General features: G+C 34.6%; 2 protein-coding genes, 4 non-coding genes and 1 pseudogene across 6 annotated transcripts; 6 read left to right on the top strand and 1 right to left on the bottom strand.

Moving 5' to 3' along the window:
* The first annotated feature begins 1,867 nt into the window (after nt 1-1,867).
* On the top strand, nt 1,868-1,970 carry LOC123224615. Its single transcript, XR_006504023.1, has one exon. It is a non-coding gene; the product is annotated as a small nucleolar RNA Z107/R87 (small nucleolar RNA).
* Nucleotides 1,971-2,063: 93 nt separating this feature from the next.
* LOC123224624 lies at nt 2,064-2,164 on the top strand. Its single transcript, XR_006504031.1, has one exon. It is a non-coding gene; the product is annotated as a small nucleolar RNA R30/Z108 (small nucleolar RNA).
* A 74-nt stretch (nt 2,165-2,238) lies between these two features.
* LOC123224622 lies at nt 2,239-2,329 on the top strand. Its single transcript, XR_006504029.1, has one exon. It is a non-coding gene; the product is annotated as a small nucleolar RNA snoR31 (small nucleolar RNA).
* A 467-nt stretch (nt 2,330-2,796) lies between these two features.
* LOC123224610 lies at nt 2,797-2,889 on the top strand. Its single transcript, XR_006504018.1, has one exon. It is a non-coding gene; the product is annotated as a small nucleolar RNA snoR31/Z110/Z27 (small nucleolar RNA).
* A 2,151-nt stretch (nt 2,890-5,040) lies between these two features.
* On the top strand, nt 5,041-7,033 carry LOC123223037 (cytochrome P450 93A3-like). The gene is made up of 2 exons (XM_044646091.1): nt 5,041-6,154; nt 6,234-7,033. The coding sequence occupies exons 1-2, from the start codon at nt 5,240-5,242 to the stop codon at nt 6,861-6,863; spliced, it is 1,545 nt and encodes a 514-aa protein (XP_044502026.1). The 5' UTR covers nt 5,041-5,239; the 3' UTR covers nt 6,864-7,033.
* Nucleotides 7,034-8,442: 1,409 nt separating this feature from the next.
* LOC123223410 (protein ABHD18-like) lies at nt 8,443-11,477 on the top strand. Its single transcript, XM_044646574.1, has 6 exons — nt 8,443-8,668; nt 9,075-9,159; nt 9,254-9,423; nt 9,614-9,888; nt 10,139-10,356; nt 11,349-11,477. The coding sequence occupies exons 1-5, from the start codon at nt 8,443-8,445 to the stop codon at nt 10,310-10,312; spliced, it is 930 nt and encodes a 309-aa protein (XP_044502509.1). The 3' UTR covers nt 10,313-10,356; nt 11,349-11,477.
* Nucleotides 11,135-15,548, bottom strand: LOC123222921 (annotated as a pseudogene).
* Between the last annotated feature and the right edge of the window lie 1,073 nt (nt 15,549-16,621).

The following is a 16,621-nucleotide window of genomic DNA, read 5'->3' as shown; positions in this document are numbered from 1 at the left end:
AAATAAAATTTAATATTTAATTCAAAATAAAATCAATATTTAATAATTAATTATGTAAATTTAATTTAAATATTATTTTTAATATTTATTTAAATCGTATGCTAAATCAATAATTCATCCAATCATGGATTGTACTTAGTCCATCTTTTTTAATTCAAACTCCAATTTGCCATAAATATTAATAAAATATAACTGTTAAAACATTCATAAATCTTTCTCAGCTTAGAATATGATTGATAATAGTTGGATTCTATACATGGATCATCAATCATAATATATTAATAATTACAGATTAAATTTATTTTTAAGATATATGGTATAATTGGGATGACATTGAACCCTAAGTTGACATTTGTTTACCGATAAATTGACTTATCGAGATTATTATTTTAAAATTTTAATTATAATAACTTTATATTAAGGTTAAAAATGAGCCGAACACAAATAAGATCTGACTCATTTTAGATTAGACTCAATTTGGATTTAATTCAAATTTGTCAAGTTTACTCAATCAAATATTCATGATTAGATTAGTATTTGTTGTCGTAGATTTGTTCAAGCTAAACTCATTTATAGCTCAAACAATTTTGTTTTGAATACTCCAGGTGTTTGTGGAGACGATATTAAGGTGACTTAAAGTCAATATGTCCACTGAATGAAAATTATATGAGTATTTGCGAGTCCATTTGTACTCATGGGACTTAATATAGGTTTGCATATTCAACGTCCATTCAAATCAATCTGTTCTACACGTGTATCTGGACCAACCCACATGTTTTTTAAGTCTATCTTTGAACTTATTTTTCATTTTTCTTTTTAATTTAAAGAGCAAAACCGATGATATTGAGTATTATAAATTTTCTGATAACAAACAAAATTGGACAAAACAATAGGTGAAGAATTTGTCATTCACTCATATCATATTAGCAATTGAATAAGGATGTTAATTGGGTTGGACAAATTTGAAATCTGATTGTTTGGTTCGAAAAAATAAATTTTTGGTAAAACAAAATTCAAGCTTTGGGTAAACCTAAACAAAAAAAAAATTATTCATTAAGTTAGTGGGCTCAAGTTTCAATAAAAGTTGTTCAAGCCAAAGATGCAATAACGCTTAAATAATGTAATTTTGTTACTTTATATTATTATTATACTTAGATCATATTTGTTAAATTGTTTGAAATAAAATAAATTTGAAAAAACTTTAAATTTTGCATACATATGTATAACTAAAACAAAAACTTATAATTTTTTAAGTTAAATTATTTATATATATATATATATTTAATAAGATTACATGATTTTTCTAATTATATATTTTAAAATTATTTATATCATAGAATTCGATAATTTCATACATAAATTTAATGTATGAAACCATTATTTCTTATTTTTGCTTTCATAATTCTCAAGAAACTTAGTCATAAATTAAAATCGTAGTTTATGTGTGCTTGAGTTGATTATTATTTATTTGATAAAGTGTTTTTATAAGTTTTTAAAATTATAAAGTTGTATTTATAGTTTTTTAAATTATTGCGAAACTCGATTCAATTTAAAGTTCCGAATCTGAACTAAAATTTTGAGCCTCGAATAGCCCAAATCCGATTTTTTTAGCCCAATTTGAAGAAACCAGTCCAGGTCTACTGGCTGGCCTACAATTAAATATCAAAATCAAATGGTGGCCTGTGTGGCATGATATGGTCGGGTACAATACCCGGAAAACAAATGAAGTCGGCCCACAAGACCAAAAACCCTAGCTAAAAATCTTATAAACTCACTTCGCCCCTAACTATTGCCGCACCTCTTTCATTCAAAACGCAACTGAGATTTGATTTCTTTTTTGTGTCAATAATTTTTTTCTTTAATGGAAGATCGCAATGATGACTCGGTAAAATTCAAGCTCAACAGACCGGAATGCAGGCTTCTCTTCTTGAGAACTTTGCGTGTCGACCACCCCGCTGAACTGAGCGATCTTTTTCATTAATTTTCTTTGTTTTTTGTTTTGTATTTCCGAAATTCTTCAAATTTCTTAATTTTTTCTGTTTTAATTCTTTTATTTATGGGGTAAGGATTACGATGAGGATTCACAGCTCCCTCTTCTGAATTTTAAAGTTGAGGAGAAGCGCTGGCAGAATCGAACCTATGACTTTTAGCCAACACTGAGTAATCATTTACTTCGATTTGCTGCTTCATATTAATGGTTTTTTTTTTTTTAAAATACCATATATTTTGATTCACTTGTAGATGAGGATGAAGCAATAATATTATAATCCAACACTTGATCTGAGATTTTCATTATCAAATGAATGCTATTATTAGCTTCTGAATCTGCTGAAATTTTATTTTCTTCAGATAGTTTTACTTTGGTTAAATCATCTGCTTTCTTTAGAATATTGTAATCCTTCGTTGACTTAATTCTTAGCTTATAGATCATAGTCCACACGCTCCAGTTTTATTGTTTACTGAAATTTGATTTAGTGCAAGCGTTGTTGGAATATGATTTAGTTGATGGGTTAGTTGTTAATTATCTATTGATCTGAGAACTCAAACTCTGTGTAGATTTAAGTTTTTTAAAGATAGGTAGAAATAGTTAATAGGGGTTTGGAGTTGGTAGATATACCAAATAAGCAATGCCTGTATTAGCTAGTTCTATCTATCTTTTGAGTCCTTCAAGTCTACATGAGTTTTGTTCACATGTTTATATATGAAATGAGAGTGCTGTTCTTTGACCAATATGGTCGTTCAAGACTTAACATCTCTATGAGAGACATTATTGTCATCACATTAAAGCAAAACTGTGTTGTCAAGTGATGAAATCTGGAAAATCTTAGGACACCTTCCTACACGGCTGTCTAGCTGTGGATGAGAACAACATTCCAGACTGATGATGATGCACGCATATTAATTTTAAGGAAAAATTAATTCTTGTTTTGAATATTTAGATAGTATTATTTGAAATAAATTTGGGGTAATTTCTTTTTGTTAAAACATGAAAGTAGACTTGGCCACGGTTTATGAATCGACGGTTTCGGTTTGGAACTGTCAGTTCACGGTTTGAAAAAATAAAAACTTTGAACCGAAACTGTTATAGGATGGTTTGTAATTGGTTTGAAACCGATGGTTCTGGTTCATGGCCCCGGTTTAAAACCGACATTAAACCATTGGTTCTAATTTATGATCCGATTTATTTTTTAATTAATAATTATAATAATTAAGAATAAAAAATTTAAAAAATGCTTAAATTTAATTTTTCAATTAAATTTTTTACGTATCCATTTGAGATTTAGAAGAATTAAATTCTATGTAATTTTATTTACTATTTTTCGAGAATGAATAAAATAAATTATATAATTAATTATAAAAATAATGAAATAAATAGATAATAAATAAAATTAATTATAGAGGTAAATTTTATAATTAATTATGAAATTGTATAATAAAAAAAGTAATAATTAAATTATATAAATTAAAATTATAATTGATAAAAATAAAAGAAAAATTTAATTAAATTTGAGATAATTTGATTGAAAGAGTGTTAAGAATTAAGAGAATGAGAAATGAGAGGTTTGAAAGATTGAATAATATTTATAAATAAAATTTTATATTAAATTTTTTTTTTTTAAAAGCCACACTGCCATATTTTGTACATTTGCAGGGGACCGGTCCCTGCAAATGTTTTAGAAGCAGCCACATTTTAGATTTTGCAGGGGACCCGGTCCTGTAAATGTTTAAAATATGGCAGTCCTTGCAAGCATTTGCCGGTTCTTGTAAAAAAAATACCGGTTTATGAATTTTTGAACCGTCGGTTCATGAAATCGGACATGAACTGGTGGTTCCATGGTTTGAAAATATTAAAACCGAAACTAAACAGTCAAAATCCGGTTTTGATTTCGGTTCATACCGGTTTCGGTTTTGAATGGACTGGTTTCGGTCCGGTTCACAGGCCAAACCGGCCCATGGCCAGGACTACATGAAAGGAATAAAATTTTGTGATTTTGGTAATTGATTATGCAAGCTTAAAGCTTTAATGTCATAATTAAGTACATGTGCTACTCTATTGTCAACTGTGTGTGAATCAAATGATCTCTTTTTATGATCTTCTGTGTTACTGAGTAGTTTTTTTAATGTTATGGTTCTGCAATATGAACAAGAAATCTAGGAGCTTTCGAAATTCAGCAATCTCTCATCATGTTTAATGGTGGGAGAATAATCAATTATCAGGATTTGAGTTGAACATCAGATTACTCAATAGTTTTTTTCTAGATAGAACTAAAGTTAATGCTAAGTATCACTGTTTTGATCAAGAATTAAGAAGGTTTTTGTAATCTATATGTTATCTTAAGCCCCTAATTCTTGGTATGTTCCTGTATGTGTCTAAGGTTTCTTTCATAGTAGGTTACCGAAGGGAGGAAATAATTGTAATTCTAGTAGGTTTGTTCTAGTCTTACCTGAAAGAAATATGATAAACTGAAGTCACTTCCGTGACTTCTCTCTCAATTCTTAATATAGCACCAAAGTCCAACTCTCCAGTGTCCACCGCCCTGCGGTCCAAGCTCATTTAATGTTCTCACTCCAAGGTTTCTTCATGTGGTGGGAATCTACAATTTTATAACATTGCTGTCATTTTAACTGCAAATATTCGGTTCATTTATAAAACAACTTATAAAATCCTGGTTTGCCCAGAATTTTAAGTTGGTGATACGTGACCGTATTGGAGTAGAAATCTATCTTTGACTAGATGTTATAATATTGTGGTGGAAAATTATGGATTTCCACCACATAAGAAATCTTGGGACGGCAGTATTAACTGAGCTTGCCTAAAACTTAGGCCATGGTTTAAAACCAGCCGGCCGCTGGTTGCAAATTCAATTGCTTGTGTTTAAAACTATTAACATGGCGTGATGTGAACGGAATTACTACAGATTACTTTATTAAAAGCTTACAAGTCTGCAAATTCATGAACATGAGATAGGACAAGGAACAAAACATTAAATTAGATGCATAACATATATAATCACTCATCTAATCTTCCTTCCCAGTCAGCCTGAATTGACAAGACGATGAGCAAAGTCACTATGCTGTATTGGCAGAAAAGTTCAAATATTAACTTGCAGAATAGTGTTATAATGGTCAATTCATTCTGCCGTCTCTCCAGTTCCAAACCTCCTTGCTATAAACACCTTTCTGAAAATGAAAAAACCAATAGCTTAATCAGTTTTACTTTGGCTAATTAAGAGCAGCCATGCCTATAGCAGAGCATCAAGGCTTCATCATACTTTCCCTCGTTGGGCTAGTCTCCATGGTTCTTGTCAAAGCAATAATGAGAAAAACCAAGAGTGCCAATCGTCTTCCACCAAGCCCACTGGCATTACCAGTCATTGGACATCTCCACCTTCTTGGTCCAATACCTCACCAAGCATTTCACAAGCTGTCATCTGGCTATGGACCATTAATTCATCTTTTCCTTGGCTCCGTCCCTTGTGTGGTTGCCTCCTCCCCAGAAATAGCTGAAGAGTTCCTCAAAACCCACGAGTTTTCTTTCCTTGACCGTCCCCGCATAACTGCTGTTGACTATCTCACATATGGATCAGCTGATTTCTCTTTTACTCCTTACGGACCCTACTGGAAGTTCATGAAGAAAGTATGCATGACTGAGCTTCTCAGTGGCCCAACTCTGAACCGGTTTCTTCCAGTCAGGTCTGAAGAGATGAAGCAGTTTTTACGGTTGATGCTGAATAAAGCAAACGCAAAGGAGGCAGTTGATGTTGGACGAGAGCTTATAGGGATGACAAATCACGTAATATCAAGAATGACTATGAGCCAAAGATCTTCCACTAATGAAGAAGAAGCCGATGAGATAAGGAAGTTGGTGCATGATGTTGCTGAGCTTACCGGGAAGTTTAATTTGCAGGATTTTATTTGGTTCTGCAAGAACTTAGATTTGCAGGGATTTGGGAAAAAGTTGAAGGAAGTTCGTGACAAATTTGACAAGATGATGGAGAGAATTATTAAGGAGCATGAAGAGGCAAGGAAGATAAATAAGAAAACAGGCAGAGACGAGGCACCAAAGGATTTACTTGATATTCTACTGGACATATCAGAAGATGAGAGCTCAGAAATGAAGTTGACCAGAGAAAACATCAAGTCCTTCATCCTGGTAAAGATTCTTTAGCACCTGTGCATCCATAATTTTTATAATTTGCTTGAAGCTATATACATTTTCTTGGTTTCCACAGGATATTTTTGCAGCTGGAACTGATACATCCGCCATTACTGTTGAATGGGCTCTGGCAGAACTAATCAATCACCCAGGGATAATGAAAAAAGCGAGAGAAGAAATTGATTCTGTAGTAGGAAAGAGCAGACTGGTGGAAGAATCTGACATCCCCAACCTTCCCTACCTCCAAGCTATAGTAAAGGAAACACTAAGGCTTCACCCCACTGGGCCAATGATCGTGAGAGAGTCAACCAAAAACTCCACCATAAATGGTTACGATATTCCAGCAGGAACAAGACTCTTTGTTAACGTATGGGCTATCGGTAGAGACCCAAACCGCTGGGAGAACCCACTTGAATTCCGCCCGGAAAGGTTTATAGTAGAAAATGGAAAGAACCAGTTGGATGTTCGAGGACAGCATTTTCATCTGTTGCCTTTTGGAAGTGGACGAAGATCATGCCCCGGAACCTCACTGGCATTGTATATGGTTCAGGCAACTCTTTCGGCTATGATTCAGTGCTTTGATTGGAAGCTTTCGGGAGGAGGTGTAATTGTTGACATGGAAGAAGGACCTGGATTAACTCTTCCAAGAGCTCATCCTTTAATTTGTGTCCCAGTTACTAGGCTTAAGCCATTTCCACTGCTCTGATTATTCACGTAAGAATTAGAAACGAGACTTACTCAGCCTTTGTAATTGTGTGGTTCTTTATGCAACTCATGATGAAAGAAAACATACTACTCTGGAGATGATTTTTATCTTTGTTGATGTAAGAATTACTTTTGTTTATGAAGTTAATACATATGATTGCTTTTGGACTATACTCTCTGGTATAAGTTAATCTATGATAATTGTTAGTAACTGAAGCTATATAACTAGTTTTTCTCATATCCCTGAGCAAACCCACTTTTCTTAGATAAAAGCTAATCTCATCTAAACTATTTTCACTAAGATCAAACAGGGCTGACTTGCAAGGCTGCGCTATACTTTTCTTTCTTCCATGATTTTGATGAGAGCAATCTTCAGAAAAACCAAGACCAAATCTCCTCTTCTACCAAGCCCGTTGCACCTGCCAATCGTTGGACACCTTCACCTCGGCCCCTTTGTTACTTGTTTATGTGGGCTTCAAAAAACGATTGCTAACAATCACCTTTCTGCCAATTATGGACCTTACTGGAAGTTTCTTAAGAATCTATGTATGTCTGAAGAGATAAAGCGGTTCATAAAATTGATGTAAGGAAAGCTAACTGAAATAAGGCAGTTGCTGTTGGAGGAGCGCTAATAAGACTAACAAAGTCGTAAGTGTTCCAGAAGACGATAAGATGAGGAAGTTAGTAAAAGCTGTATTTGAGCTGATTGGGAAGATGAATCTGCAGATTATATTTGGTTTGAGATTACAACACTTGGAAATCTTTTTCTATTGAAAACGTCCCTTCAAGAAGTTGATTTTGTAAGAAGCAGGATTTGCTGGGAATTGAGAAATAGGCCAAGGAAGTTCGAGACATGTTTGACTCTATGATGCAGAGAATTATATTAGAATATGAGATGATCATGCAGCGATGGATTTCCTTGACATTCTATTGTCTCAATCATCATCTTTAAATTTAAACAAAAAATTTACTTCATCAAATTTTAAAACTATTTCTACTTTATGTGGAGAAATATAATTTTGATCTCAAAATCCAAAAATTTAGTATTGATTTTTTTTTTTTTAAAACAGCTTTTATTTCATTAAAAAAATATATTTATGTAGTCGATTTTTCCTTTTTTTGTTTTGTTTTGTTTTGTTTTGTTTTGTTTATAAATTTTTAAAGACTAGCTGCCAACAGTCTTTACATCTCTTCACGGCTTGCCTCATCCCTTCGTTCTCTTTCAGTCAATGTCTCTCTACCCTTTAGGGTCTCAGCGTTTTCAAATAGATATATATATAAAATCTAATTCATTAGATCTGTTCTGTCTATTTATTTCTTGATTATCGTTTAATCAAAGTCTTTCTCCAGTTAGATGTATCGCGTCTTTTTTGTATTCACCACAAAGAAATATCTTTTAAATTTTTTTTTCTTTCAAAATTACAGTTTTCTCTATTCATACGATTTTAAGTTGTGATTACCTCTAGCAATCCACTATTCTTGCATAATCTCATCTGGGTCCTCTAAAAGTCGCTTGACTTGATTAAACTAAAAAAGCTTTCATTTAATTTTATTATTTCAGCCTGTGGGGTTGTGCCGCAATGGTGACGGTGAATCTGGGAATGCTGCACTATGTAATAGACCACGTTTATGGTGCACTCATGCACAGAACAAAGATGAGCACACCTTTTTTCTCAAGAGGGTGGGGGTGCTCAAAGCTTGAACTTTTAGTGAATCTGGTTAATTTTGTGGATCTCTCAAAAGTATTTGTGGAGATTCTTAGTCTTAGTTTACTTGTTTGCAATGTGGCGAAACAGTCATTGGTTTGTTATTAAGTTATCTTGTGTCATAATTTATTTTTCTATGAAAAATATCATATGTTTCATTGTGGATTACCAACCAGCCATTGAATGTGGAATGATACTGTAACCAGGTTCAGTATTAGTTGAGAAGTTTCATCAGTTCAAACATTTCGAGGATAGTGCATGTTTGATTTGGAATTTATATCCGATTTTTTCATGACAGTTGCTAAATAATTTCTGAGCTTCACATTGTGCTGTTAAAATTTAAAATTTGAAGTTAGCCCATATGAAAATCTGATTTTTTTATAATCCCACAAAAGCTAGGATTTGTATCAGAAGCTTCTTAATGATGTTTTCAACTGAATCTTACTTTTGTTCTGATTTAAACCATCATCTATTGTCTCTTAATTTCAAGTTGTAATCTTTTCCAGGCACAGGGGACCACGCATTTGAGCGGAGATTGCGTCTTGGCGCACCATTGTTGAAGGAAAACATTACGACCATGGTGCTTGAGAGGTAAAAATTTATTGTATGTTGCCATCTACTTGCAGAAGCTGAAAACTAAGCTTCTGGTTATAAGATTTTGATCGATGTAAAAATGGGATTGCAGCCCATTCTATGGTAAACGGCGGCCTATGCTCCAACAAGGCGCGGAACTTTTGTGTTTTAGTGACTTGCTATTATTAGGAAGAGCTACAATTGAAGAGACACGGAGTCTTTTGCATTGGTTAGACTCAGAGGCAGGGTTTAGCAAGATGGGTATCTCTGGACTTAGCATGGGTAAGAAAAATTCATTAGTTATATATTTGTCTCTTTGAAAGTTGAAATAAGTTGTATGCTGCTAACTTATGAGTTCAAAGCTGTGAAAGATAATTCGAAGCACAGAATGTTCACACCCATGGTGTGTAATAATTACACCATTTATTAAGTCCATTTACTTATTCAAAATCTGATGCCTTACCGAATCTAGGAGGAAGGCATGCTGCAATGGTTGGATCACTGCACCCCACACCTGTTGCAACCCTTCCATTTCTCTCCCCGCACTCTGCTGTTGTGGCATTCTGTGAGGGAATATTAAAGCATGGTACTGCATGGGAGGCATTGAGGGAGGATCTTGCAGCTCAAAAGGCTGAAATCACACTTGAGGAGGTCAGAGAACGGATGAGAAATGTATTATCTCTCACAGATGTTACACCCTTTCTAGTCCCCAAAAATCCCAATGCCGTGATTTTTGTTGCTGCAACTGTACGTACCATATCTGATGATCATCATGTAGATGTCTCACTTACAAATGGCCCCCTGACTTCTTTTTTCTTTACCAAGTTGTTGTCAAATGAAAATTGTGACTGATCATGAGATCAGTCTCAACCAGTAGGCCAATTCTGTTCAAAATATTTTTGAGTCAGTGATCCTAATGCATTGAACTGAATAATGTCCTGTATCTTTTCAAGTCTTGTACTTTTTTTTCTTACCATCGATTCATTATGCATTTTAGGATGATGGTTACCTACCTAAACACTCAGTGCTGGAGCTTCAGAAAGCATGGCCAGGTTCAGACGTGAGATGGGTTACCAGAGGCCATGTCTCATCCTTCCTTTTCTACAGTAGTGAATTTCGCAAAGCGATTGTGGATGGGCTTGATAGATTAGAGTGGAAAGAGTCTCCTTAATGACTGGCACCTCATGTAAAGAAGAGGCTTTCGATTTTATTTGGGTATTCTTCTTCATCGCTAGTTCTCCAGGAACTTGTACAATGAATTATAATTGATATCTTAAAACACCCTTCTAAAGACTTCTTGTGAATATTTTACTCTCTCTTATTTGCATGCTTTACCGTTGGGGAAAACGTAAAATAAGTTCACTGACATCTATAATAAATTGAAAAAAAAAAATTTGAACTGTTTGGAAAATATGGTAGTACCTTTGTTCTTGCTTCGGGTTTTTCACTGAATACTAGAGAATTACTAGATAACACCCAAGAAACTGGAATTAGTGACTAGTAATTGCTGCTTATCCCGAGTTCTTGAACTATCAAATTATCTATAGGTAATTGTAGAGTTGGGTTTTGTCATGTCAACTGAAAACTAATTGGCCTCCGATTAAGGAGGTCAAAGCCTTTTAATATGGCATTCCACAATGTAATCCTCTGACATGTCGAAAGAATCAGTCACTTGTGCAGATGCTTTTGCTGCCTTTCTACTAAAAATCTTTTCCCTCATTATCCTCCCTCTCGTGAAATAGAAGCCTTTTAGCAAAGATGGCAAAACATGATTCTAATAGCTATCAGTCACAAGCTACTCCTAAAAACAATCTATGGCTTTAGAGCAGAAGATCTGCTTCCAGGTATATGTGTTTTACTTGAAAACTGCATCTCTGGAGATAAACTTTTGGACTCCAACTGGATGGTCCTTAGCCTGTGGATCTGGTCATGCAGATTTTTATTAATGTTAAGATGATATGTTGATGCAAATTGATTATATTCTGATAGGAAGTAAAAGCAGTGGGAAATGCTACAGTATTTGTTAAGTGACTACAATAATAGTTCGATTTTGAACATTTGGAGTCCATCCCTTTATTTTTTTTTATTTTAATCATACAACAAGTATGACATGCTCACAATATTAAGATAGACTGGAACTGAAGATTTAGAATATCTGCCTTTAATTACCAAGGCGTCTGCTTTCTTCTTACTGCACTCACTTGCAGCTTTCAAGCGGGGCGCCACACAAACACTTGTTATGAAAGTAGGAGGAATAATCGAAGCTCTGCAACTTCCCTCCAAAAGGAATCTGCCCACACAACCTGTTATAACTAACATTAAAGGACTGTAAATCCACTGAAGTCAGTTGGGTAGGAATGCTACCGAAGATCTTGTTGTGATTCAAGTCCAACGATGTCAAGTTCATCGAAAACTTAACTGTTGACAAATTAAACTCCAACAAATTTCTAGAAACGTCCAATTGTTGCGTTCTCTTGTTGATCCTGAACAAAAATGAAGCATCACCTTCAAGTTTGTTCCTGGACAGATCAATGATATTGAAATCCATGTTGCCTAAAGAGGAAGGTATTTTACCAGATAGCTGGTTGTGTGACAAGTAGAGCGATGGCACTTTGCCATTGAATGCACCAAAAGACTCTGGGATTGGACCTGTAAGTTTGTTTCTATCCAAATGAAGAGCATTAAGATTTTGCAACTTGGAAAGGGAACCGGGGATTGAGCCAGAAAGATTATTATAAGAAAGATCGAGGAATGTTAAGTTGTTGAGTTCACCAAGAAAGTCTGGTATTGAGCCAGAGAGATTTGTCCAACTAGGACGAAGAAACTTAAGGTTCTTGAGTTTGACAATAGAGGGTTATATGGGGCCAGTGAGGTTGGTTAGCTTGCGAAGATCTAGCCTTTCAAGTAGACACGTCAATTGGGCCGGATCGAATGGAGGTCTGGCCCGAAGCACGAAAAAAAGTCTGGGCACGACAAAGCCCGGCCCGGTACTGTAGCGTGCCGGGCCGGGCCTTGAGCCTTAATATTAAACCCATGGGCTGGCCCGGCCCGGCCCGGCACTGTTCACATATATATATAATTTTTTTTAATTTTTTCTTCTGCCAAATGGCAGAAGCTAATTCTGCCTGGTGGCAGAAGCTAATTCTGCCTGGCAGAAGCAAGCTTCTCCCAGGCAGAAGCCCAGGCAGAACGCTTCTGCCTGGCAGAACGGCTTCTGCCTTGGCAGAAGCCGTTGGCTAGCTTCTGCCACAAGGCAGAGGCAGAAGCCGTTGGCAACGGCTACTGGCGCCAGTAGCCGTTGCCAAACTTTGTTTTAATTTTTTTTTTAATTAATTGATTTTTTCCTATAAAAACCTATTCAATTTTTCATTTTCATTTTCAATTACAATTACAAATTTCTCAAACTCTCAATCTCTCAAACTCCCAATCTCTCAAACTCTCAATCTCAACTATTTATTATATTTTTAATTTCATTTTATTTTAATTTTATCATTACAAAATATTACAAATGGATCCAATGTCAAATGAATTCAATCCATTTGAATATTATCATGCTGGCGCTGATGATATTATTGATGATGCACAAGGTGGGATAGGTAGAGCACCAACAGGTGAAAGTGGTACGGGTACAGGTTCACATTGTTCGACAGAGAGAAAAAGAAAACAAACGTCAATGGTATGAGAACACTTTGATAGAATAGAGGAAACAATAGAGGGGAAATTAATTCGTCGAGCAGTATACAAACATTGCGGTTCTTGTTTAACATGTGCAAGTACAAGTGGGACGGGACATCTTCGCCGACATGTTACTGATTACTGTAAAAAAATTCCACATGAACTTAGAGGACAAAAACAAATTGCATTCACCAGATCACGATCTGTTGGTCCAGGTGCCACTTCAGCAGGAGGTCCGAGCGGTTCTGGACATATGGGAGAAATGTCAACTTTTACGTACGATCAAATGAAGGTTCGAGATTACATGGCCAGGTATGTCGTTGCTTCTGATCAACCTTTTAGTTATGCAGAAGATGGAATTTTAGAATGGATGATGCAAAATAGTATTCAACCAGCATTTAGAAGAATTCCTAGGTCAACTCTTAGGTCAGATATATTGAGAAATTATGAACTAATGAAAATAAAAATTATTGGAGAATTAAGTAATTTTAATGGTGTTATTTCAATAACTTCTGATTTATGGACTGCTACAAATCAACGTATAGGGTATCTTTGTGCAACTGCTCATTATATTAATTCTGATTGGCAATTATGCAAAAAAGTTATTGCATTTAGAAATTTAGAATATTCACATAATGGTCTTGCAATTTATCGTTCATTAGTTGATGAATATAAAATTAATAATTCTATTTTTTCAATTACTTTAGATAATGCTAAAAATAATAATAAAGTTATTGAATATATGCATAATCATTTATCTCCTCCATTTAATGGAAAATTATTTCATGTTAGGTGTGCATGTCATATTATTAATTTAATCGCTCAAGATGACTTGAGTTTGACAAAAAAACATTTAGAAGTAATTAGACATGTCATTGCATATATTTCATCATCCCCATCACGGGTACAAGCATATCATCAATTATGTAAATCAATGGGGTTAAGAAGGAAAAAATTAAAAATAGATATTAGCACTAGGTGGAATTCAACATATCTCATGTTGAAAGCATGCGAAGGGTATGAAGTTCCTATAACACGATACTTCAATACCCAACCAATGGATTCGCAAGATCCTATTTTTTTGACAGATCAAGATTGGGAAATAGCTATGGCTTTAATGAACTTGTTAGAGCCATTGAAAACAGCCACAGATCATTGCTCAGGTGTGTATTATCCGACAACTTGTTCTATAATATATAATATGGTAGAAATAAGTGATATATTTAAATAACATAGGTATCGTCACTCTCATAATGCTTTTCAAAATATATGTATGCAAATGGAACAAAAATTTAAAAAATATTGGAGTGAAATTCCTTTACTTTATTCTGCAGCTACTATTTTAGATCCTAGGGCAAAAACTAATGGATTACAAAATTTATTTGATGTTATTAATGAAAATTTGTCAATTAATAGCAATGTAAATTCTGTTGAATATGTTCAAGAATTTTTATTTGATATGTATAGTATTTATGAACAAAAATATGGAAAAACTGGACAAAGTTCTGCACCAGAGGTAAGCTCTGGTAGTTCAGGTAAAAAAAAGTCACGCATATGGTCTTTATTGCGCAAAGGTAAACAAACTGTTAGTCAAAGTACAAATTATAGTCAATTTTACAATTATATAAATATTGACCATTATCCTGAAATTATTCAAAGATATAATGCTGAAAAACTAGATGTTTTGGCATGGTGGAAAGACAAGGCAGAAACCTTTCCTGTGCTTGCAGCCATGGCTCGAGATCTACTAACACCTCCGGTGTCAACTGTAGCATCGGAATCCGCTTTTAGTGCAGGGGGATGTGTGCTGGATGATAGACGATCCAATTTACATCCAAATATGGTCGAAGCGATAATGTGCATGAAAGATTGGATCAAAGCTGATTTTAAATTACAGAATCGTGTGACAGAAGATGTCTTTGAAGAATTCAAAGATTTGGATTTAGAAGATGAATAGATAAATATTATATAGTAGATAAATTTTATTTATGTTTTGTAATTTATACAATATGTAAATTAATTTATTTGTATTTTATTAACAATTTATAATATTTTTTATCATGTAACCACAGTATTCCTCCGCCATAAGTGAGGGATTATAAATAAAATATTCGGGGTACTGTCCTCGATTTTAATAATTGAAAAATAATTTGTGTTTAAAAATTTTAATTAAAACTTTTTTTAAAAATATTTAATAAGGCCCGGCCCGGCTCGTTTACTGAGGCCCGGCCCGTTTAAAGCCCGTTAGTACATGGGTCGGGCTTTGGGCCTTTATATTTCAAAGGGCCGGCCTGGCCCGAAGGCTCATTACTGTTTGGGCCTCAGGCCCGGCCCGGCCCATTAGCCCAACGGGCCGTGCTGGAGTCGGCCCGGCCCGGCCCATTGACGTCTCTACTTTCAAGGTAAGGAAGATCACCGACTGCAACGGGAATTGGACCGGATAGATCTCCGTAGGAAATACTGAGAGTTTTAATGCGATTATTGGAATCACAATCGACACAGTACCAATGACAGCAGTTCTTATTAGGGTCCCAAGAAGCGAGTACGTAAGGGTTGTTAAAAGCTTGTTTGATGTTAAGAAGAGCCTTTAAGTCATCAGGGTTGCAGAGATCAGAGAGAGAAGAGTAGAAGAGGATGGAGAAGATGAGGAGAGACAAGAATGGAGTAATGTTAGTGTTCATGTTTCGCTTTCAGAAGTGGCTTTTGCTTTGATGAGAAAGGTGAAGCAAAGAGAGAGATTAATACTCTATAATGCAACATGAATCACACGGGCTAATACGCATCCTCTATTATTGTAGTACGTGTCCTCTGTTATTGTCCTATTAATTCCAGTTGTTTGATACATGTTCTCTGTTATTGTCCTTTTTTATTCTAGTTTTTTTGTAACACTGTTTGTATTGTTATAATGTGTCTTTGTAAACGTGTCATAAAGATGTGTAATAATTTTCAAGGTATTTTATTTCATACAAATTATCCATCTTATAGGATGCATAAAGGGTAAAAGTAGGGGCACTGGGAACAGTATGAGTTTCTAACTATGGAATAAGAGTTTGACAAGCCGTGATTAAAGAAAAGTTTTGAGTAATTATGTAAATCTGAATTTTTAAATATCTCTCTTTCACAAACTAAGAATCCTAAAACTTAGAATGTTGGCTCTGATACCATAACACAGGGAAGCACAAGCAAGCTCACTTATTAGACAGTGAAGGTATTATTATGGTGACGCTCTTCCCAAATTTCTCCTGTCTCTCCAATATCCCCAATTTTGCTCTGCCCTAAAATTCAAAGTTCAAGCCACTGGTACAGTTTCACAAGGTCAAACCGTCATGGCTACCATTCATTATCAAATAGTATATCAGGTCTAAAACCATTCTTTGGATATTGCTACTCCTAAAAATACACAAGATGCCATATTTTTGAATGTGGATACAGATAAGAAACCTCATTGCACTCCTGTTCCTAAGCAAATGCCCAAGGAACAGTTAGAGCAATTGATTCCCAAGAAATAGTACACTGCTTATGAGCAATTGCAGACTGAACATGTTACTATGCGTTGGAGTGTTTCAATTTTGCAACCATTTAGTCTAAGATATCTTATTTATGTGAGAATGTTAATACCAATAGCTTGATTCAGGGTTTTGTACTTGAGTATTATACTTTAAAACATATCTTGATAATAATTATTTGACCAATCTTTTGTTATCATTTTCAAACAATATAAAATGTCTATATATATATATATATATATATATATATATCACATATCTCATCGTTTATGTGAGTTTTGTTGACATGTTATATTTTC

This window comes from Mangifera indica, chromosome 8 (assembly GCF_011075055.1).
Source record: "Mangifera indica cultivar Alphonso chromosome 8, CATAS_Mindica_2.1, whole genome shotgun sequence".
In the NCBI taxonomy this organism is placed as follows: Eukaryota; Viridiplantae; Streptophyta; class Magnoliopsida; order Sapindales; family Anacardiaceae; genus Mangifera; species Mangifera indica.
This window is presented reverse-complemented; position numbering and strand designations above follow the sequence as displayed.

Coding starts and splice junctions, on each gene's coding strand:
- LOC123223037 (XM_044646091.1), top strand. CDS start 5,240: ATGCCTATAGCAGAGCATCAAGGCTTCATCATACTTTCCCTCGTTGGG. Junction 6,155..6,233: donor ACATCAAGTCCTTCATCCTG/GTAAAGATTCTT, acceptor TGGTTTCCACAG/GATATTTTTGCAGCTGGAAC.
- LOC123223410 (XM_044646574.1), top strand. CDS start 8,443: ATGGTGACGGTGAATCTGGGAATGCTGCACTATGTAATAGACCACGTT. Junction 9,424..9,613: donor TATCTCTGGACTTAGCATGG/GTAAGAAAAATT, acceptor TACCGAATCTAG/GAGGAAGGCATGCTGCAATG. Junction 9,889..10,138: donor TGATTTTTGTTGCTGCAACT/GTACGTACCATA, acceptor TATGCATTTTAG/GATGATGGTTACCTACCTAA.